Source organism: Spea bombifrons, chromosome 5, assembly GCF_027358695.1.
Source record: "Spea bombifrons isolate aSpeBom1 chromosome 5, aSpeBom1.2.pri, whole genome shotgun sequence".
In the NCBI taxonomy this organism is placed as follows: domain Eukaryota; kingdom Metazoa; phylum Chordata; class Amphibia; order Anura; family Pelobatidae; genus Spea; species Spea bombifrons.
The window spans coordinates 3,179,086-3,201,930 of NC_071091.1; the positions used below are offsets into that span (position 1 = coordinate 3,179,086).

The 22,845-nt window shown below is 47.8% G+C and overlaps 2 protein-coding genes across 2 annotated transcripts; both read right to left on the bottom strand.

Annotated features, from left to right (window-relative positions):
- Positions 1-484: 484 nt before the first annotated feature.
- On the bottom strand, positions 485-4,622 carry LOC128496885 (acrosin-like). Its single transcript, XM_053466706.1, has 6 exons — positions 4,544-4,622; positions 4,094-4,292; positions 3,535-3,803; positions 2,777-2,922; positions 2,056-2,263; positions 485-609 (listed from the first exon to the last, which is right to left on the bottom strand). Exons 1-6 carry the CDS (start codon positions 4,620-4,622, stop codon positions 485-487), a joined length of 1,026 nt encoding a protein of 341 aa, XP_053322681.1.
- A 13,672-nt stretch (positions 4,623-18,294) lies between these two features.
- LOC128496890 (acrosin-like) lies at positions 18,295-22,319 on the bottom strand. The gene is made up of 6 exons (XM_053466713.1): positions 22,241-22,319; positions 21,805-22,003; positions 21,247-21,515; positions 20,484-20,629; positions 19,763-19,970; positions 18,295-18,419 (listed from the first exon to the last, which is right to left on the bottom strand). The coding sequence occupies exons 1-6, from the start codon at positions 22,317-22,319 to the stop codon at positions 18,295-18,297; spliced, it is 1,026 nt and encodes a 341-aa protein (XP_053322688.1).
- Positions 22,320-22,845: the final 526 nt, after the last annotated feature.

A 22,845-nucleotide genomic window follows, 5' to 3' on the forward strand; every position in this document is an offset into this window, starting at 1 on the left:
TGTCTTCTGATGTAAACCTCCCCATCTCACCTCTGCCATCAGCCAATGAAGTACACCTGTCGGCCAAGCTGGTGCCGTGCCCTTTAACCCCTGATGGCGAAGCTACGGATTTCCTCTTCCGTCAACCCCTGCGATGCTGCGTAGAGAAGGTAGGATAGATGGGGAAGGGACCCGGGAGATTAGGACAGGGCTTAACAAATTTGTTTTAAATCTAGGAGCCAGCTAAAAAAGTTAGTAGCCAGGATTTTTTTTACCCTGCACATTGTACTCGCACACCCCAGATATGCGCTCGCTCCAAGTAGCAGAAACATTTCTGCGGGCAGCTGACAAATACTTAGGCGCCAGGACAAAATTCTCAGTTGCCATGGCGACCTGGCGCCATGGTATTTGTCGAGCCCTGGATTATTAGACGAAGATGAACACGCGTTGCGTGTCTTCGTCTACGTGTTTGTTTTCATGTTCGCCCAAAAACGAATGCACAAGTCTACGAGTTACGGCCCCCGAAGCCATTTGTGTAATTAGCGGACTTTAAATGCCCGCGTTCAGCCTCTTTACTCTGCGTGTACTCAACACCTTCTACCCTCAGAAACGTGTGAATGCCCATAGAATCTGCAGCACCGGAAAAAGTCACTTATTCCCTGGATTTACCATTTCTGGTTTGTTTTTTGATACCATTTGCCCCCCCATGAATGACCAAACTGACCACAGAGGAATTGCCCTAACCCCTAACTTATCATTTATTTAAGAGCTGTTATAACAGCTTTTTTAACAACCAACTTAACAACTAACTTAGCAACTAACTTAACAACTAACTTAGCAACTAACTTAGCAACTAACTTAACGTCTATCTTAATAGCTATTCCAATAGCTTTCTAAGAACAGTCTCTGTCTGTAACAGTCTGATTGCAGTCTCTTATCGAGCTGATTGTTCTGTAGCAGCCATGAGAATCTTCTGCAAAGCTTTTTTGGTCGGCCGCCCGTTAGATGTCATGGTTATGAACATCTGTTTCAGTTTGCCGATGGTGTTTGGTGGCGCGGCCGTCTTTGCAGGACGTGCGGGCTCCGTCTCACGCGCACGTTTCTCACGCTGCATTGGAATCGCACGCTGCGCCGGCCGCGTCCGCGGTCTCCGTTGCGCAGGCTGCGTGCCAGGTGTCCTCTGCGCAGGCATTGTCCATGTCGCCCGTTGCGCCGGCCGCGTCCGCGGTTTCCGTTGCGCAGGCTGCGTGCCAGGTGTCCTCTGCGCAGGCATTGTCCATGTCGCCCGTTGCGCCGGCCGCGTCCGCGGTTTCCGTTGCGCAGGCTGCGTGCCAGGTGTCCTCTGCGCAGGCATTGTCCATGTCGCCCGTTGCGCCGGCCGCGTCCGCGGTTTCCGTTGCGCAGGCTGCGTGCCAGGTGTCCTCTGCGCAGGCATTGTCCATGTCGCCCGTTGCGCCGGCCGCGTCCGCGGTTTCCGTTGCGCAGGCTGCGTGCCAGGTGTCCTCTGCGCAGGCATTGTCCATGTCGCCCGTTGCGCCGGCCGCGTCCGCGGTCTCCGTTGCGCAGGCTGCGTGCCAGGTGTCCTCTGCGCAGGCGTTGTCCATGTCGCCCGTTGCGCCGGCCGCGTCCGCGGTTTCCGTTGCGCAGGCTGCGTGCCAGGTGTCCTCTGCGCAGGCATTGTCCATGTCGCCCGTTGCGCCGGCCGCGTCCGCGGTTTCCGTTGCGCAGGCTGCGTGCCAGGTGTCCTCTGCGCAGGCATTGTCCATGTCGCCCGTTGCGCCGGCCGCGTCCGCGGTTTCCGTTGCGCAGGCTGCGTGCCAGGTGTCCTCTGCGCAGGCATTGTCCATGTCGCCCGTTGCGCAGGCCGCGTCCGCGGTTTCCGTTGCGCAGGCTGCGTGCCAGGTGTCCAGGTGCCAGGTGTCCATGCCGCCTGTTGCGCAGGCTGTGTCTGCCGTGCCGGTCGCACGGTTGTTGTCTGAGGTGGAGGTCGCGTGGTCGCTGGCCGTGTTGGTTTTGGCCGCAGTGGAGGATATAGAGATGACAGCCGGAACGGTGGTCTTGTAGGTTTGCTTGTACCACTCAAGCTTGGGGTGACAGCGGCTTCATTCAGCGCAGGAGATGGGGTTCCCATTGTTTTGAGGATCCACTCGCGGTAGTATTGAGTGTTGGAATACACTCCTGGCTTTTTGGATTTCCCGCATCCCTCACCCCAGCTTGTCACTCCGATGACGTTATACGTGGAGCTGTCCGGGTCCCTGCACATAAATGGCCCTCCGCTGTCTCCCTACAGGAGTAAAGTATAGAGAAAGGTTAATTCTCCTTGGTTTGTAACAAACTGCAGCCTCAGCTGCGCATCCCCAGTAAAAGCTCTGCGGTTTATTCACTAAAGAGCGAGTTGCCCGAGGTGTGGATATAATGACCGTTCTGTGACACTGTGGCCTGAATCCCAGAAAAATCCCCAGAAGATGACATGGTGGCCCAGATTGTCTCTTTTTATCCATTTTTTTCTATTATATCCGAAAAATCCACAAATATTTGTATCCAGTCGGTGTAAGCGCGCTCCGACATCCCGGGGTATGGTCATAAACCTCCTGGGATCTCTTTGTCGGAGCCATGTGACTGGTTTAACGCGTCTTCGTAACAAGGCATATAGCCTTCCTCGTCTTGGTGCCACAAACAGTTTCTACTATTGTCTTAGCGGCGCATGTTCACGGGGAGAAGATGTGCGCAAAATACCATCTCCAACAGACAGAATTGGTTTTAGAAACCGCACTTAAATAGAGATTTGTTTTCTTACCTGGCAGCTATCGATGCCTCCCTCCTCGTAGCCGGCACAGAGATTGTAGTCGTGGACTTCTCCGTTATACCACGCCGAGCCGTTGCACCTCTCCAGAGGAATCTGGTTTACTTTGGCCTCTTGGAGGATGTCGGCCGTTTGGACGGCTGTCGAGACATCAAAGATGAAATTAATTAATATCACCGGACGCACAGACGCCAGCGATGGATAGGAGAAGAGACTTAAATAAACTAATCATGGAGTCCATGTAAGAGTGGTGTGTGTGCGGCTGAGTGTGGCGAGTGTGACTGGGAGCAGTTAGTGGGGTGAGTTTTGGTGAGGTCGGTGTGTTTGGGTTTACATCCGTTTGGCTAGACGCGCAACGACCCCCTTCCGAAAAACATATTCCCCGTTTATAACCCGAGAGGAGGATTCTCCCCTGTGAAAGACACAGAATTTCGGGACGTGGGAGAGAAGCAGTGACACAGTTTGGTGTCTGTTTGCCGATAGCGAAATATCAGACCATCTAGGGGTATGTAAAAGTTATTGCCCCTAATGTCAAACCCAATCACAGATTTATCAGGGGCAGACTTGGTTTTGGCCCAAATAAAGCTGAGCAATGCCGGTCCTTGCCGTCAGATTGAAGTAGTCGGCACAGAAGGTTCCAAAGTCCCATTGCGGACATCCCGGAACACACCAGGAAAATGTCTGTGATGCATATCAGTCTGTAAGGGGTTAAACTACCATTCCCGGGGTGTCTGGGGGTCTCAGTTACTCACTTTTATCTTTGGTGACGCCCCAGCCGCTGATGAAGCAGTGATCCATGGCGCGAATGTCCGTGGTGGCGCTCGGCAGGCAGGCCGGCTGCACGAAGTCGGTGAATCTCACGGGCTGGTTGAGTTTGATCAGCGCCACGTCGTTCCGCTCAGTCCGGGGATTGTAATGCTCGTGCTGAACGTACGAGTCGATGGATCTGATCTGGACGTCACTTCGCGATGGATCCGACAGTTGGAATCCTCCGAGTACGATTTGCCATTTGGAAACGACCCTGGATAATGAGAGACAGACGTTAGCGGACATGCGGCTTAGCGGGAATCCATCCATTATCAATCTTATCAGAAACACGTTGAGCTCTATTTATAAAGAGGAATTCCGGGGCAAAGATGTGAAATCGATTCACAAACAGGAGATGTAACATTAACCAGGCAGAGGATTACAATGTAACGCGTGATGGCTTTGTCAGGTTATAATAGTGAGGGTAAAGCGATTGGTAACATTTCTACCCCTCACAATCCCATTATGCACAGCCAGCATTCTCACCCCCTCCCCCATCCTTACCTCTTCATGGTCTTGAAGCAGTGAGCCGCTGTTAGGACCCACTGCTCATCGATTAAAGTCCCTCCGCAGGAGTGGCGATGTCCGGCCCCGGAAGGCACTTGGATGCTGACCAGCCATGGCCAAGCACCAGGCTGCGCATCAACTCCTCCAACAATCCGCGAGCTGCCATATTCTGACATGAGCGGGCGTCTGCCGCAGCCTGAAAGAGAGTGATAAAAAGGGGCAAAAATCAACAAACCGCGTCGGATGGGAGACTGTTATGTAAGACAGCGACAATGTGTTTAAAATATATAAAGACAGAAGAAAAACGGTTAAAACCAGTATGGGGCGCGGGGGGTTACAGGGCGATTCTCCCGTCAGGTACCTGTCTGCACTACACACAATAGAAGGATGGTTTAGTGGCAGCGATGTAGCAGGGCGGTGATGGATGGGAGTGATGGGTGTACTTACTGTTTGTGTCAGATGGATGCAGGGCGGTGAGGATCAGAATCATCAGAAGTTGGATGAGATTTATCTGTTTTGAAGCCATCGTTGCTCCTTCACTTCTACACTGAACTACTGCTGGAATGTCAGGGCCCTTTACAGCCTCCATGACATCATCACCTATTGTGATGTCACCTGTGTATTGTGACATCACAAAGGCAGCAGCTGTTAGGAGCAAGAGGCTGTACACTACTGGAATACTAATACTACTACTACTAATAATAATAATAATATATATAATAGGTATTTAGTGTCATATTAAAGAATATACAGCCTGTGCGGGCCTATATCTGCTTTATTAACCTTTTAAGGGTGAAAGCTATTTTTTTCTTTTTTACCCATTAGGGTTGAATGGTTTTGAGCCGTTTGCGATGTGTTTTTCAGCCGGATCTTCCCCGTCTCCCATTTATTTTCCCCACAAATGTTATATTAGGTTTTTCAGGACATGCAGGGCTTCTGAAAGCGTCCATATAAAGATCATTTAGTAACAACCAATAAAATGAGAATCCTAAAATAAACACTATTACATCACACATGGAGGGATTAGTGAGGTCATCCAGTGACTCGGATGATAATGAAAATGTTATCTATTTGCGTGAAATAAACTCAAATACTGAATTAAATTCAAGACCGGATCCTGTCATTCAAATTAAAAACGGTTAAAACCAGTATGGGGCTCGGGGAGGGGGGGGTTACAGGTCGATACTCCCGTCCGGCACCTGTCTGCACTACACACAATAAAAGGATGGTTTAGTGGCAGCGATGTAGCAGGGCGGTGATGGATGGGAGTGATGGGTGTACTTACTGTTTGAGTCAGATGGATGCAGGGCGGTGAGGATCAGAATCATCAGAAGTTGGATGAGATTTATCTGTTTTGAAGCCATCGTTGCTCCTTCACTTCTACACTGAACTACTGCTGGAATGTCAGGGCCCTGTATAGCCTCCGTGACATCATCACCTATTGTGCATTGTGACATCACAAAGGCAGCAGGTGCAAGGAGCAGGAGGCTGTACACTACTGGAATACCTACAAAACTCAATTATTTATGGATAATTTCTGTAGGTATTCCAGTAATATACAGTTTCTGACTTTCATGCGCCTATTGCCTTTGTCCCATTTATTTACCCCACAGAAATGATGTCTTACGGTTTTTAAGTCATGCGGGGCTTTTGGAGCCATCCATGTAGTCATGTGCACCAGGTCTTATCAATGCTGCCTCCATGGACTTTTTCCAGGCAGAAGGACCAAGATTGCCCTGCATTATTGTTACTTACAAAAGTATCTGGATGTAGGAAGTCATATTTGTTACATTGTTATATTGCGTGATAAGTGTTACTGTATGTTGTAGCTTTTGGGGGGAGGGGCGGTTGGAGTCCAGTATGTCTCTTGCCCTCCACGTTGATTTTGTGTAAATTGGAACCAATCCGGCTGAATGTCCCCCTTACATTTTCGGGGTGATTCTTGTGTATCTGGAGGGACTTCAGCATCCGGACATCTAATGCCGTGACAGTCTATCGATCGCGGCTCACAAGGTGAAGCTGCGGCAGGAGAAGCCAAGAGGCGACGGCCCCGGTGGTTTTGTTACGATGGTTCCCACGATGCCGAGATGGAAGATAAGAAACACTCAGCCCCTCTTTTCTGCCCGTTTTTCCTATGTAATTAGCTTCTGATCATAGTCTAGTCATATCCCACGCATGCTTACATTCCCTTGCTGTATTGATCTACCACCTCTCAGTAAGGTAGAGGAAGAAGCCCCCCGGCTCCAGCTCCACAGGTGATGTTAACGATCTCTGGAAGACCCCAGCACTGCAGGTATGTATATGTGTGTGTGTGTACGGGCGGTGTATGTATATGTGTGTGTACAGGCGGTGTATGTATATGTGTGTGTGTACGGGCGGTGTATGTATATGTGTGTGTGTACGGGCGGTGTACCTCCTTCAGTAGGTACAGGGGCTTTATGGCTTTTTTGCGGACAGTGGCGTCGGCAGGGGGGGGCAGAGGGGGCCATGGCCCCCCCTACATCATGCTGTGCCCCCCGGTGTGCCCCCCCAATTGAAACGCCGTCTTTTTTTATTTTTTAACAGACCCGGAGGAGAGAGAGAGGCGGCGAGCGGTCGCTGAGGAATAAGTTCTCAGCAACCGTTCGGCACCTCTCCCTCTTCTCTGCGACCGCGAGGCCTCTGCCTTAGTCGCAGTGCCGGCATTTCAAGCCGAGCGCTGGTATATGTCGTCATATCCGGCGCCCAGCAGTGAAGCCGCGCACACTGCGGCAGAACCAGGGATGCAGAGACCTCGCGATCTCACTGCTGGACTGCTACAAGCCCAGGGTAAGTGAACTTCAAAGGAGGAGGGGGGGTTAGAAAGATAGGAGGGGGTTAAAGAGTGAGAAGAGGTAGATAGGAAGTGAGAAGAGGTAGATAGGGATATATTGGGAGGGAGAGGGGGTAGATAGGATAGATTGGGAGGGGGGGGTAGATAGGATAGATTGGGAGGGAGAGGGGGTAGATAGGATAGATTGGGAGGGGGGGGTAGATAGGATAGATTGAGAGGGAGATGGGGTAGATAGGATAGATTGGGAGGGAGATGGGGTAGATGGGATAGATTGGGAGGGAGAGGGGGTAGATAGGGAGGGAGAGGGGGGTAGATAGGGAGGGAGAGGGGGGTAGATAGGGAGGGAGAGGGGGGTAGATAGGGAGGGAGAGGGGGTAGATGGGATAGATTTTTCTCTCACCATCTCTCCCCCTTTTTTTCCTTAAATTACATCTTATTCAAGTTTATAGTGTATGATTATATTTAATATAAGAAAAATTGTTATTGTAAACATAAGTAGTTCAAACTACACACACTTACCCTTTTACTCAATAGTCTCTAGGGTAGGGTGACCACATTTTATTTCTATGAAGCGGTTGAGATCATACACACAGGTGTATATATATATATACTGATTCACATGCACACCATCACATTCACATAAAATACAATATATATCACATACACACTGATTCCTATATACTTTTATATTATATTCCTACCACTATGTGCAGCAAGATGAGCCCATGCAGGGTAGATAGGGAGGGGGAGGGGGTAGATAGGATAGATTAGGAGGGAGATGGGGTAGATAGGATAGATTAGGAGGGAGAGGGGGTAGATAGGATAGATTGGGAGGGAGAGGGGGGTAGATAGGATAGATTGGGAGGGAGAGGGGGGTAGATAGGATAGATTAGGAGGGAGATGGGGTAGATAGGATAGATTAGGAGGGGGAGGGGGTAGATAGGATAGATTGGGAGGGAGAGGGGGGTAGATAGGATAGATTAGGAGGGAGATGGGGTAGATAGGATAGATTAGGAGGGAGAGGGGGTAGATGGGATAGATTGGGAGGGAGAGGGGGTAGATGGGATAGATTGGGAGGGAGAGGGCGTAGATGGGATTGATTGGGAGGGAGAGGGGGTAGATAGGATAGATTAGGAGGGAGAGGTGTTTATGGGACAAACATGGCGTACGTTCAGCTGTTTGGGGACAAAGTTGACACAATGTGTAATTTGGGTGCTGGTCAGGTTCTATGTGGGCAGTGAGGACGCCAGGGTTGGCTTTGGGGTGTGTGACCAGTGATCTATGCCTGTAATTTAGGGGTTTTTATCTATACCTTTAATGCAGAGTTTATATGTAATTTCCAATTGATATATACCTGCAAAGCTGGGTTTTGTGTCATTCTGTTCATCTGTATCGGCTATATTTCCATTAGGGCTGAAACAACTAATCGATAAAATCGATAATAATCGATAATGAAAATCGTTGGCAACGAATTTCATCATCGATTAATCGGATCGATTTTTATCGATTATAAAAAGAGGTTTTTTTCAGAGCAAATGCTCTGAAAAACTCCTCTCCTTATATAATCTGACCTCAAACAGAGATCGGATTATAACACCGGAATCCAGATCCCCCGCTACTGTCGGCCGGTCTCTCACTTCCGTTTTATCTCATTCAGTTGCATGTGCTGTTTCCATGTGTTGTTTATTTGATCTATACCTGAACTACAGGGTGTAAGTAAAATTCCTGGTATGGTTTAGTGAATGAGGGGATAAAGGGACTCTGGGGATGATTTCAGGGGAGAGGACCACTCAATGTCATGGTGCAGGACTGACTCTCATGGTCTTCCCCTCATCTGCAGTCAGTGTGGCAGCGGATGGAGTGATTGCATGCAAGGAAGCGTTGAGTGGGGCCCAAGGAAATGCTTTGGTAGGGTCCAATTTTTTCACTATAAAATATATTGGCAGCAGGGTCTAATATTTATATATATATTGGCAGCAGGGGCAAATATTTATATATGTTTTGGCAGCAGGGGCTAATATTTATTTATATATTGGCAACAGGGTCTAATATTTATTTATATATTGACAGCAGTGTTTAATATTTATGTATATTGGCAGCAGCGTCTAATATTAATATATATTGGCTGCAGGGGCTAATATTAATATATATAGGAAGCAGGGGCTAATATATATTGGCAGCAGGAGCTAATATTAATATTTATTGGCAGCAGGGTCTAGTATTTATATTCATATTGGCAGCAGGGGCTAGTATTTATATATATATCGGCAGCAGGGGCTAATATTAATATATATTGGCTGCAGGGGCTAATTTTATATATATTGGCAGTAGGGGCTAATATTAATATATACTGGTAGCAGGGTCAAATATTAATATATATCGGCAGCAGGGGTTAATATTAATATATATCAGAAGCAGGGTGTAATAAGTGCATATTATGTAGTTAAAAATGCACGTCTAACGTGTATATATATATATATATATATATATATATATAGTGTATATGTACCGTTTTATAATTGGCCCCCCTACTTTGGTTCCTGGCCCCCCATGTGCCCCCCTAAATATGAAAGATGGAGACGCCACTGCTTGCGGATGATTTTGACCGCTACCATAGAGTCTCTTCTAGGTACAGAAGCCAATATGACTTTTCCAAACGCCCCTTCACCCAGCACTGAATGGAAGAAAGAGAGTAGCAGTACTGAGGAAGAAAGAGGGAGAGTGAGGAAGAGGACCAAGCGTACTTCTAATGAGAGGGAGGAGAGCAGTCTGTGTCTCAGGGCAAGGAAGACAAAAAGACGCCCAAGAACCAACACATTCTCTCTCCCGCTCCTCCTCTCCCCCGGGCACCGCAGACCTAAGCTGACAGAGGGAGCCTCTTATTAAAGTCGACGGACGGAGTGAAGAGCCCTGCCGCCTAAATAGCGCTGGGCGACATGTAGTTGTGGGGATAGGGTTAGGGTTCACACAGAGGTCAGCAGTTAACCTCTGTGCCTAACCATTAGGTGTATGGTGGGGTCAAAAGTTCAGGCGGCTGCTTTGTAAAAAAAAAAAAAAAATAGGTGAGGTTATATAACTAAGAAAGTTCTGGAGTTGCGCGCGCCGCTTAGTGGTTTGCCGCCTTTGCCTCGAGGACGCTTTTGCAGCGCCTCGAGGTGCCTCGCGCCGCGCTAAAGGCGCGAATCTGCCCTATAAATAGAAGTGTCTGAGGTGCTAGCGTTCATGCCACAAGGCGAACTGCTAAGCTGTTGGTACTTACCTTTCGAGGCTGGTATTCTCGGCTGTGCAGGAGAGCCGCGGGCGAAGATGGAACTGCTGCTTGAGAAGATCCGGGAGAAAGCCCTGTCCGAAGGGGGTGAAGCCTGGTTGAAGAGTTGCCTCGGTGTCCATGCTGACGAAGAAATGAATCATGGCTGGTTGGGGAGTGAGCAGGAGGTCGTCGCGGAGGCGGAGTTGGAAGAAGTAACAATTTCGGCTGCAAGGGACGAGTCATCGCGGGAGCTACATTCAGTATCGCGGGATTTTGCCGGAGCATCGCGGGATTTTGCCGGAGCATCGCGGGATTTTGCCGGAGCATCGCGAGATTTGGACGGGTCCTCAAGTGAGCTGCCTGAGTCTGCCAGGAGGTCTAGCAGACGAAGAAATGTTAAATCTCCGGTCGGCGAGGAGCGGGGAAGCCGGGGTAAGAAACCGGTGGCCTGCAAGAAAAGGCCCCTACCTCGCTCTCCAGCCGTTAGAGGGGTAGGGGTGAAGAAACAGTTGCTGCTGCGGAGCAGTGAAGAGGAGCAGGAGAGACTTCAGGACCGGTATGGGCATCAGGAGAGGGCAGCAACCGGTTCTGGTCTGCAGCAGGAGGACTTGGCAGAGGTTGAGCAGGACAGAGGCAGAGCTGGGTCTAGCAGGGGTGAGTACGCAAATGAAAATTTGTGTAAATTGAATAATTTGGTGGGTTCTTTAGTGGGGTGTTTAAAGGAGTTACAAGGGGCCAGCCCAGCTCAGGCTTGGGATAAGTCTGCTAATGTACAAAGAAAGAATGTGGTTAATGAAGCCTGCATGAAAGAGGCTTTACCTTGTGAAACTTCAGCATTAGGTTTTCATTTAAGTAATGCTATGAAAGAGAAGATATGGGGTAATGATTATATTGACATTTTATCTTTGTTGCCTGCCTCTAAGGAATTTTTGATAAAGCATGATAAAGAAGAGGATAGACGTAGGCCTGTAGCTAGGTCTTTTAATAATTGGTTGCAGGCTTTCTGCATCTATGCAAGCGTATATTGTGAGAGGCATAGTGAAAAAAGTGCTGGTTTGTTTCAACATTTAGAGTCGGTGTTGGAGGCGTATAAGAATTTTGGTGGGTTAGCATGGTTTAATTATGATGAGGTGTTTCGTCAGAAATTGTCTGTGCACAAAAATCTAGAATGGGGGATGAAGGACGTGGGTACATGGATAAGTACGATGCTGCCTCAGAGAAGTACATCAGTGGTGCGGTCTCAGAATTCTGCAGGTCAGCCGCGTGCTAAAGGGGTATGTTGGGCATTTAATGATACACAATGCAAGTGGCCCAATTCGTGTAAATTTAGACATGAATGTTCAATTTGTGCGGGTAGCCACCCGACGGTGCGTTGTTTTCGTAGGAACCAGTCAAAGGAGGTTCAAAAAAGCGGAGACGCCGGTGAGGTGGCAAAGAATGCTCCCCTTTTTAGAGCAATACCCAAGCAGACGGAAGGCTGAGTTGTTGTTTTCGGGCTTTTCAGAGGGTTTTAGAGTTCCAGTTTTTTCAGGAGAAGAGTGTATTTTTGTCAGAAACCTGAAAACTGTGGAGGAAAATTTGGAGGTGGCTAGAGTGAAGATTCAGAAGGAATTAAGTCTGGGTAGATTTGAGGGTCCATTTTCAAAGCCACCGTTCGTTAATTTTAGGTTATCACCGTTAGGTTTGGTACCTAAGAAAGAGGCAGGTGCATTCAGATTAATACACCATTTGTCTTACCCTAAAGGCAGTTCACTTAATGATGAAGTTAAGCAGTTTGAGTTTCCAGTGCATTACACTTCATTTGAGGATGCGTTGAAGTGGGTTAAGTTGCTGGGTAAGGGTGCACTTTTGGCAAAAGTGGATATAGAGGCAGCTTTTAGGCTCTTACCTATTCACCCAGATTGTTTCTGTTCATTAGGTTTTCATTTTGAAGGAAAGTTTTATTTTGATAAATGTTTGCCCATGGGTTGTGCAATTTCGTGTTATTATTTTGAGGCTTTTTCAACTTTTTTAGAATGGGTAGTGGTTCAGGTTTCGGGTTCGGTTCAGGTTATTCATTATCTTGACGATTTTTTATTCTTAGGAAAAGCGGATAGTTTAGATTGTTTAAGGTTGCTTAATTCGTTCATGGGGGTGTCGGAATATTTTGGCGTTCCCTTGGCAGCGGATAAAACAGTTTATCCAACAACTAGATTGCAATTTCTGGGTATAGAGATTGATACCGAGGAAATGATTTTTAGGCTGCCGGAGGAGAAAGTTAGGAAGTTAAAAGATAAGATTCGTTTGGTATTGTGTTTACGGAAGGTTACGGTTAATTGTTTTCAATCGTTGTTAGGTTTATTGAATTTTGCGTCAAGGGTGATACCGATGGGGAGGGTTTTTTCAAGGCTTATAGGTAAGGGTATTTCGGGTAAGAAGGAGCTTTATCACAGGGTTAGAGTGTCTAAGCAAATTAAAGAGGATTTGCTGGTTTGGAGTCTGTTTTTGGATAAGTTCAATGGTGCGGCAGTTTGGCAGGAGGATTTTGTTTCTAATGATCAATTGGAGTTTTTTACGGATGCGGCAGGGGCCACAGGTTTTGGGATTTATTGGCAAGGACGGTGGGCGGTTGACAGATGGCCGGTGCAGTGGATAAAGGCTGGCTGGACAAGAAATATGGTTTTGCTTGAGTTATTCCCTGTATTGGTTGCACTGGAATGTTGGGGTAGTTTATGGGTGAATAAGAGGTTGTTGTTGAATTGTGATAATATGGGAGTGGTATGGGTTATTAACACGTTGAGAGCGAAATCGTTGCCGGTTATAAGCATTTTAAGGCGTTTGGTTTATTTATGTTTAATACATAATATATGGTTGAAAGCTAAGCATATAGCTGGTAAGAAGAATGTGTTGGCTGATGCACTTTCACGTTTTGATTTTAAGAGCTTCAGGAGGTTGGCGCCGCATGCAGAGGAGGAGGGAGTGATTGTTCCGAAAAGTGTTTGGGAAATAACTTCTCCCAGATAAGTGCTTTACTTTCTCAATCTTTGTCTAGAGGGACATGGAGTGCTTACACAAAGGCTTGGAAGTTTTGGTGTGATTTTGTAAAAATTAAAGATATGGATGAATTTGATGAAGGGCAGGATTTAGCTTTGGATTTTGTATTAATGATGATTAATAACGGTTATTCTAGAGCTGTTATTGATAGGTATTTACTGGGCATTTCTTTTTTCTTTAAGTTGGCGGGGAAGCGTGCGGGTTTTAAGGAATTCTTGATAAAGCAAGTTTTAAAAGGGTATAAGAAGGTTGTTAAGGGGGTGGATAACAGGAAACCGATTTCTTTTGAGATCTTGGGTAAGTTGGTGAATGTCTTAAGTGAAGTTTGTTGGGATGATTTTGAAAGGCGTCTGTTCAGGACGGCTTTTATTTTAGCGTTTTTTGGAGCATTTCGTATAAGTGAGTTGGTGGCGGCGAATAAGACGGGTGGTTCGGGTTTGAAAAAGGTAGACATTATATGTGGGGAGCATTTGAAAATATTTTTGCGATCCTCTAAAACGGATAGGTCAGGTAAAGGTTGTTGGATAGTATTATACAGGATGGAATCGCAACTGTGTCCAGTGTTAAATGCGGAATTGTTTAATGCCATTAGGCCAGCAGGGGAAGGTAATTGGTTGGTTCACAGTTCAGGTACACCGCTGACAATTTTCCAATTTAGAAGCGTGCTTAGAAAGTCGCTGGTGCAGCTTGGGTTGGGTAATGATGACTATTCGTCGCACTCTTTTAGGATTGGGGCAGCGACAGAAGCCGCTATGTTGGGTTTGGACAAATCGGTTATAAAGAGAATAGGTAGATGGGAGTCAAAAAGGTTTTTAAGTTATATTAGACCTAATTTATTGTAAGGTGTTGATGGTTTTTTCTTTCAGGTGAGCGCCCATTTATAGTATGGATTGTGGGGCACTCCTTCATTTATTGGGCCCAGAACAGAGCGTCTCAAAGGAGCTACGGTGAAAATCTGGGTTTTGATAGCAAGTTTGTTAAAGTGTATTGGTTAGGTATTAGAGGTTTAAATATTTGCCAGTTAGAATCTATTGTTTTAGATTATGTAAATATGTTACCAATGCCAAATGTTATTATTATTCACTGTGGGGGAAATGATTTGGGGAAGACAAAATCAATTGAGTTGTTATTATTGTTTAAAGGGTTAATTCTGAATCTCAGACGTTATTTTAAGGATGCTATGTTGGTGTGGTCCGAAATGATTCCTAGGTTAATTTGGACCTCCAGACCTGAACTGAAGGCGCTCGAAAGAGTGAGAAGAAAATTGAATAGATCGATGGAGAAGTTTATGTTAATGGAAGGCTTAATTAGCTTTCGGCATATTGAGTTAGAAGGCAGTTGTGCTGGTTTATTTCGTAAGGATGGTGTGCACCTATCAGATATAGGTTGCGATATTTTTAATGTGAATTTGCAAAACATGGTGGAACAGGCCGTGTCTTTTATGGGTTAGGGCCGCAAATGTGGTTATACATTTGCGGCTGGTGGATGGACTGGTGAAATGTGTCAGCCTTCTGGCTTTTAGGGGCGGATGGCTTGGTATTTATATTTATTTGGTTTATTTATTTGGAGGTGAGACTCTGGGTTTGGGCCAAGAGTCTTTTAAAGTATGTTAAGTTGTTAAGCTAAATAAAAGTACACGGCCTGTTTATTCCACATTGATAGTGTGTGTCTTTATTTCAATTAAATTTGAAAGGTTACATTGTTTATACATTATCCCTTACAACTACATGAAGAGCCCTGCCGCCTAAATAGCGCTGGGCGACATGTAGTTGTGGGGATAGGGTTAGGGTTCACACAGAGGTCAGCAGTTAACCTCTGTGCCTAACCATTAGGTGTATGGTGGGGTCAAAAGTTCAGGCGGCTGCTTTGTAAAAAAAAAAAAAAAATAGGTGAGGTTATATAACTAAGAAAGTTCTGGAGTTGCGCGCGCCGCTTAGTGGTTTGCCGCCTTTGCCTCGAGGACGCTTTTGCAGCGCCTCGAGGTGCCTCGCGCCGCGCTAAAGGCGCGAATCTGCCCTATAAATAGAAGTGTCTGAGGTGCTAGCGTTCATGCCACAAGGCGAACTGCTAAGCTGTTGGTACTTACCTTTCGAGGCTGGTATTCTCGGCTGTGCAGGAGAGCCGCGGGCGAAGATGGAACTGCTGCTTGAGAAGATCCCGCCCACCCTCCCAAAAAAAAAAAAAAAAAAAATTCTTTTATTTTGTCGTGTGCTTTTGTTGGGTTAAAGTCGTCCCTTATAGGGATGGACTGGTGAAATGTGTCAGCCTTCTGGCTTTTAGGGGCGGATGGCTTGGTATTTATATTTATTTGGTTTATTTATTTGGAGGTGAGACTCTGGGTTTGGGCCAAGAGTCTTTTAAAGTATGTTAAGTTGTTAAGCTAAATAAAAGTACACGGCCTGTTTATTCCACATTGATAGTGTGTGTCTTTATTTCAATTAAATTTGAAAGGTTACATTGTTTATACATTATCCCTTACAACTACATGCGAATCTGTAAGTTTTATTACCAATTCGGATAAAATGAGGAAACACAAGGGTTAAGACTCCGTGGGCTCCTGGCCATTAAAGGGACATCCAGAACCTAAATTATTCCAACCCCCCAACTGGCCCAAAATGTCAAATAAACTGCATCAGCCCTGCGTTCTCCAAACCCGGGGCTCATCGGGGGACGGCAGATACGGGTTCTCTGCTCCTATTAATGGAGGAATTCGGAAAATCGGTGAATATCTCGGCAGATATCCGGTCGCAAAACAGAAAGAAAAACCAACATTATGGTTTAGATGCTGCCAAGTAGAGAGAGACATCGAGAAACAACTTCATTTTCTTTTAATAAAAGTATCGAAACTTTGAACGCTAGAAAATCTCAATAATCATTTTAAATCAGGGCTGGAAAAAGTTCTATTTTTCTCAATTTTGCCTCCAGTTTTGAAAGCAAAGAGAATTCCGCAGAGATGGCCGATTCTCCGTGGCCGGAGCGCAGGGAAGTGCATAACATGATCCGTCTCCAGGCTGAGGAGACATCATAGAGACGGCGCGGCCAAAAGAAATTCGCAGTCTGCAGGAGACGGTAACCGGAACGTTACTTACAGAAGTATCCAGATCTAGGAAGTCATTTTTGTTACGTTGTTATATTGCGTGATAAGCGTTACTTCTGGTGCTGGGGTCCAAATCCACCGGGTCCTTTTCTGTTGTTGATGTGGAACCCTGCGACCCCTATTATTATAGCACTGAGTGTAAAGTGTATTAACCATTTGTGTACACGGTACATGCCTCACCTCGCCTGCCATATGTAGCAGGATAACGAGCACTAAGCCGTGTAGAAGCAATGGGAGCCTGGCCGCCAGGCTAGTAGCGTACCTAAAGGAGGGAGGTCCGCCCCGGGCGTCACTTATCAGGGGGGGCCACAACGACTGCCTAACGTGGGCCTGCAACTCACTGCTGTGTCCCCCACGCAGGGGCAGCAGGAACTTGTGCGGGGAAAGAGTTTCCCCAAACAGTGAATTAGGCTGCCGTCAGGCTGCATAGACGTCTGCGTGGCTCCAGTGATCAACAGTGAAATCTGCAAGGGAGGTAAAGGGGGTGCAGGAAAGTGAATGAATGAATGAATGAATGAAGTGAGTAAGTGTTTAGGGGCAGAAATGGGACAGGCAGGTTGCTTCACAGGCAGCGGTGGCACGGGGAGGCTGTTCTATTGGCAGCTATGGCACAGCCAGGCTGTTTTAGGGGCAACGGTGGCACAGACAGGCTGTTTAAAGGGGCAGCGGTGGCACAGTGGGGTTGTTTTATGGGCAGCTGTGGCACGGGGAGGCTGTTTTAGGGGCAGAGGCGTACCACTGCGTTACTGTCAATGTCTGGCTCAGTCTATTGTAATGGGAGTTATGCTGTACCATATCTTTTCAGTTAATGTTATTTATTTTCTATATATTTATATATTTATATTTATATATTTCCTATCCCATGCATGTTTAATACACTCACTGCATTACTCTCTACCACTTCTGCTGGGAGGCAGCCCCACCTATATTCCACGCTCTCTCTTGCATCAACTCTTCTGTGATAGATCGGATGTTTTGGAAGCTGGGACCAGGAGCTGAACCCAGAATTTCCAAACTTTTTGCAGCTTGGGAAACCCTTGAATGTTTTTGGCAAAAGCCTTAGCGATGCGTAAGGATCTCAGGGGCTCAGCGGCGGAGTCGCCCGGATTTATTTTAGTGAAAGACCTGAACTCATTATTCTAAGCGCGTGCCGGCGGCGATCGATCGGCAACAGCGCCAATGTTTAAAGCCAACGAGCCGGTGGGCATTGATTGCTAAACCCATATAGAGACTTCAATGCCTTTACAGTAGGGGCATCTATATATAAATGGCGCGTCGCTGCTCACCGTCACCGGGTGGCAATCCGTGCAAAGTTGTTTATCCCTCTAAATACAAAATGTCACCTCTTCGCTCCAATGTACAAAAATCTTTGTTTAAATTTAACCGACCTCTGAACCCCCGCAGAGAAACCGGATCTTTCTCTTTCTTTCTAAGCTCTGCCGGCCCGTTTGCTTCTCTCAAATTTATAAAACCCAATTTATGTTCGGAATTCTAGAACGGAACCGAGAAGGCGCTGAGACAATCGATTTGTCTTCTGATGTAAACCTCCCCATCTCACCTCTGCCATCAGCCAATGAAGTACACCTGTCGGCCAAGCTGGTGCCGTGCCCTTTAACCCCTGATGGCGAAGCTACGGACTTCCTCTTCCGTCAACCCCTGCGATGCTGCGTAGAGAAGGTAGGCTACATGGGGAAGGGACCGGGGAGATTAGGACAGGGCTTAACAAATTTGTTTTAAATCTAGGAGCCAGCTAAAAAAGTTAGTAGCCAGGATTTTTTTTACCCTGCACATTGTACTCACACACCCCTGATATGCGCTCGCTCCAAGTAGCAGAAACATTTCTGCGGGCAGCTGACAAATACTTAGACGCCAGGACAAAATTCTCAGTCGCGACCTGGCGCCATGGCATTTGTCGAGCCCTGGATTATTAGACGAAGACGAACACGTGTTGCGTGTCTTCGTCTACGTGTTCGTTTTCATGTTCGCCCAAAAACGAATGCACAAGTCTACGAGTTACGGCCCCCGAAGCCATTTGTGTAATTAGCGGACTTTAAATGCCCGCGTTCAGCCTCTTTACTCTGCGTGTACTCAACACCTTCTACCCTCAGAAACGTGTGACTGCCCATAGAATCTGCAACACCGGAAAAAGTCACTTATTCCCTGGATTTACCATTTCTGGTTTGTTTTTTGATACCATTTGCCCCCCCCCATGAATGACCAAACTGACCACAGAGGAATTGCCCTAACCCCTAACTTATCATTTATTTAAGAGCTGTTATAACAGCTTTTGTAACAACCAACTTAACAACTAACTTAACAACTAACTTAACAACTAACTTAACGTCTATCTTAATAGCTATTCCAATAGCTTTCTAAGAACAGTCTCTGTCTGTAACAGTCTGATTGCAGTCTCTTATCGAGCTGATTGTTCTTTAGCAGCCATGAGAATCTTCTGCAAAGCGTTTTTGGTCGGCCGCCCGTTAGATGTCATGGTTATGAACATCTGTTTCAGTTTGTCGATGGTGTTTGGTGGCGCGGCCGTCTTTGCAGGACGTGCGGGCTCCGTCTCACGCGCACGTTTCTCACGCTGCATTGGAATCGCACGCTGCGCCGGCAGCGTCCGCGGTCTCCGTTGCGCAGGCTGCGTGCCAGGTGTCCTCTGCGCAGGCATTGTCCATGTCGCCCGTTGCGCCGGCCGCGTCCGCGGTTTCCGTTGCGCAGGCTGCGTGCCAGGTGTCCTCTGCGCAGGCATTGTCCATGTCGCCCGTTGCGCCGGCCGCGTCCGCGGTCTCCGTTGCGCAGGCTGCGTGCCAGGTGTCCTCTGCGCAGGCATTGTCCATGTCGCCCGTTGCGCCGGCCGCGTCCGCGGTTTCCGTTGCGCAGGCTGCGTGCCAGGTGTCCTCTGCGCAGGCATTGTCCATGTCGCCCGTTGCGCCGGCCGCGTCCGCGGTCTCCGTTGCGCAGGCTGCGTGCCAGGTGTCCTCTGCGCAGGCATTGTCCATGTCGCCCGTTGCGCCGGCCGCGTCCGCGGTCTCCGTTGCGCAGGCTGCGTGCCAGGTGTCCTCTGCGCAGGCATTGTCCATGTCGCCCGTTGCGCCGGCCGCGTCCGCGGTTTCCGTTGCGCAGGCTGCGTGCCAGGTGTCCTCTGCGCAGGCATTGTCCATGTCGCCCGTTGCGCCGGCCGCGTCCGCGGTTTCCGTTGCGCAGGCTGCGTGCCAGGTGTCCTCTGCGCAGGCATTGTCCATGTCGCCCGTTGCGCCGGCCGCGTCCGCGGTTTCCGTTGCGCAGGCTGCGTGCCAGGTGTCCAGGTGCCAGGTGTCCATGCCGCCTGTTGCGCAGGCTGTGTCTGCCGTGCCGGTCGCACGGTTGTTGTCTGAGGTGGAGGTCGCGTGGTCGCTGGCCGTGTTGGTTTTGGCCGCAGTGGAGGATATAGAGATGACAGCCGGAACGGTGGTCTTGTAGGTTTGCTTGTACCACTCAAGCTTGGGGTGACAGCGGCTTCATTCAGCGCAGGAGATGGGGTTCCCATTGTTTTGAGGATCCACTCGCGGTAGTATTGAGTGTTGGAATACACTCCTGGCTTTTTGGATTTCCCGCATCCCTCACCCCAGCTTGTCACTCCGATGACGTTATACGTGGAGCTGTCCGGGTCCCTGCACATAAATGGCCCTCCGCTGTCTCCCTACAGGAGTAAAGTATAGAGGAAGGTTAATTCTCCTTGGTTTGTAACAAACTGCAGCCTCAGCTGCGCATCCCCAGTAAAAGCTCTGCGGTTTATTCACTAAAGAGCGAGTTGCCCGATGTCTGGATATAATGACCGTTCTGTGACACTGTGGCCTGAATCCCAGAAAAATCCCCAGAAGATGACATGGTGGCCCAGATTGTCTCTTTTTATCCATTTTTTTCTATTATATCCGAAAAATCCCCAAATATTTGTATCCAGTCGGTGTAAGCGCGCTCCGACATCCCAGGGTATGGTCATAAACCTCCTGGGATCTCTTTGTCGGAGTCATGTGACTGGTTTAACCCGTCTCTGTACCAAGACATATAGCCTTCCTCGTCTTGGTGCCACAAACAGTTTCTACTATTGTCTTAGCGGCGCATGTTCGCAGGGAGAAGATGTGCGCAAAATACCATCTCCAACAGACAGAATTGGTTTTAGAAACCGCACTTAAATAGAGATTTGTTTTCTTACCTGGCAGCTATCGATGCCTCCCTCCTCGTAGCCGGCACAGAGATTGTAGTCGTGGACTTCTCCGTTATACCACGCGGAGCCGTTGCACCTCTCCAGAGGAATCTGGTTTACTTTGGCCTCTTGGAGGATGTCGGCCGTTTGGACGGCTGTCGAGACATCAAAGATGAAATGAATTAATATCACCGGACGCACAGACACCAGCGATGGATAGGAGAAGAGACTTAAATAAACTAATCATGGAGTCCATGTAAGAGTGGTGTGTGTGCGGCTGAGTGTGGTGAGTGTGACTGGGAGCAGTTAGTGGGGTGAGTTTTGGTGAGGTCGGTGTGTTTGGGTTTACATCCGTTTGGTTAGACGCGCAATGACCCCCTTCCGAAAAAACTATTCCCCGTTTATAACCCGAGAGGAGGATTCTCCCCTGTGAAAGACACAGAATTTCGGGACGTGGGAGAGAAGCAGTGACACAGTTTGGTCTCTGAGTCCTTTGCGGATACTGAAATATCAGACCATCTAGGGGTATGTAAAAGTTATTGCCCCTAATGTCAAACCCAGTCATAGATTTATCAGGGGCAGACTTGGTTTTGGCCCAAATAAAGCTGAGTAATGCCGGTCCTTGCCGTCAGATTGAAGTAGTCGGCAGAGAAGGTTCCAAAGTCCCATTGCGGACATCCCGGAACACACCAGGAAAATGTCTGTGATGCATATCAGTCTGTAAGGGGTTAAACTACCATTCCCGGGGTGTCCGGGGGTCTAAGTTACTCACTTTTATCTTTGGTGACGCCCCAGCCGCTGATGAAGCAGTGATCCATGGCGTGGATGTCCGTGGTGGCGCTCGGCAGGCAGGCCGGCTGCACGAAGTCGGTGAATCTCACGGCCTGGTTGAGTTTGATCAGCGCCACGTCGTTCCGCTCAGTCCAGGGATTGTAATGCTCGTGCTGAACGTACGAGTCGATGGATCTGATCTGGACGTCACTTCGCGATGGATCCGACAGTTGGAATCCTCCGAGTATAATTTGCCATTTGGAAACGACCCTGGATAATGAGAGACAGACGTTAGCGGACATGCGGCTTAGCGGGAATCCATCCATTATCAATCTTATCAGAAACACGTTGAGCTCTATTTATAAAGAGGAATCCCGGGGCAAAGATGTGAAATCGATTCACAAACAGGAGATGTAACGTTAACCAGGCAGAGGATTACAATGTAACGCGTGATGGCTTTGTCAGGTTATAATAGTGAGGGTAAAGCGATTGGTAACATTTCTGCCCCTCCCAATCCCATAATGCACAGCCAGCATTCTCACCCCCCCCCCATCCTTACCTCTTCATGGTCTTGAAGCAGTGAGCCGCTGTTAGGACCCACTGCTCATCGATTAAAGTCCCTCCGCAGGAGTGGCGATGTCCGGCCCCGGAAGGCACTTGGATGCTGACCAGCCATGGCCAAGCACCAGGCTGCGCATCTACTCCTCCAACAATCCGCGAGCTGCCATATTCTGACATAAGCGGGCGTCTGCCGCAGCCTGAAAGAGAGGGGCAAGAGGGGCAAAAATCAACAAACCGCGTCGGATGGGAGACTGTTATGTAAGACAACGACAGAAAACGACAGAAGACAAAGGGTTAAAACCAGTATGGGGCGCGGGGGAGTTACAGGGCGATAATCCCGTCAGGCACCTGTCTGCACTACACACAATAAAAGGATGGTTTAGTGGCAGTGATGCAGCAGGGCGGTGGTGGATGGGAGTGATGGGTGTACTTACTGTTTGAGTCAGATGGATGCAGGGCGGTGAGGATCAGAATCATTAGAAGTTGGATGCGATTTATCTGTTTTGAAGCCATCGCTGCTCCTTCACTTCTACACTGAACTACTGCTGGAATGTCAGGGCCCTGTATAGCCTCCGTGACATCATCACCTACTGTGATGTCACCTGTGTATTGTGACATCACAAAGGCAGCAGGTGCAAGGAGCAGGAGGCTGTACACTACTGGAATACTAATACTACTAATAATAATAATACCAATAATAATAGTAATACTAATACTAATAATTATAGTAATAATAACAATGTGTTTTTCAGCCGGATCTTCCCCGTCTCCCATTTATTTTCCCCACAAATGTTATATTAGGTTTTTAAGGATACGCAGGGCTTCTGAAACCATCCATTTAACAATCATTTAGTAACAACCAATAAAATGAGAATCCTAAAATAAACACTCTTACATCATACATGGAGGGATTAGTGAGGTCATCCAGCAACTCGGATGTTAATGATAATGTTATCTATTTGCGTGAAATAAACTCAAATTTCCCTTTAAATTCAAGACCGGATCCTGTCATTCAAATTAAAAACGGTTAAAACCAGTA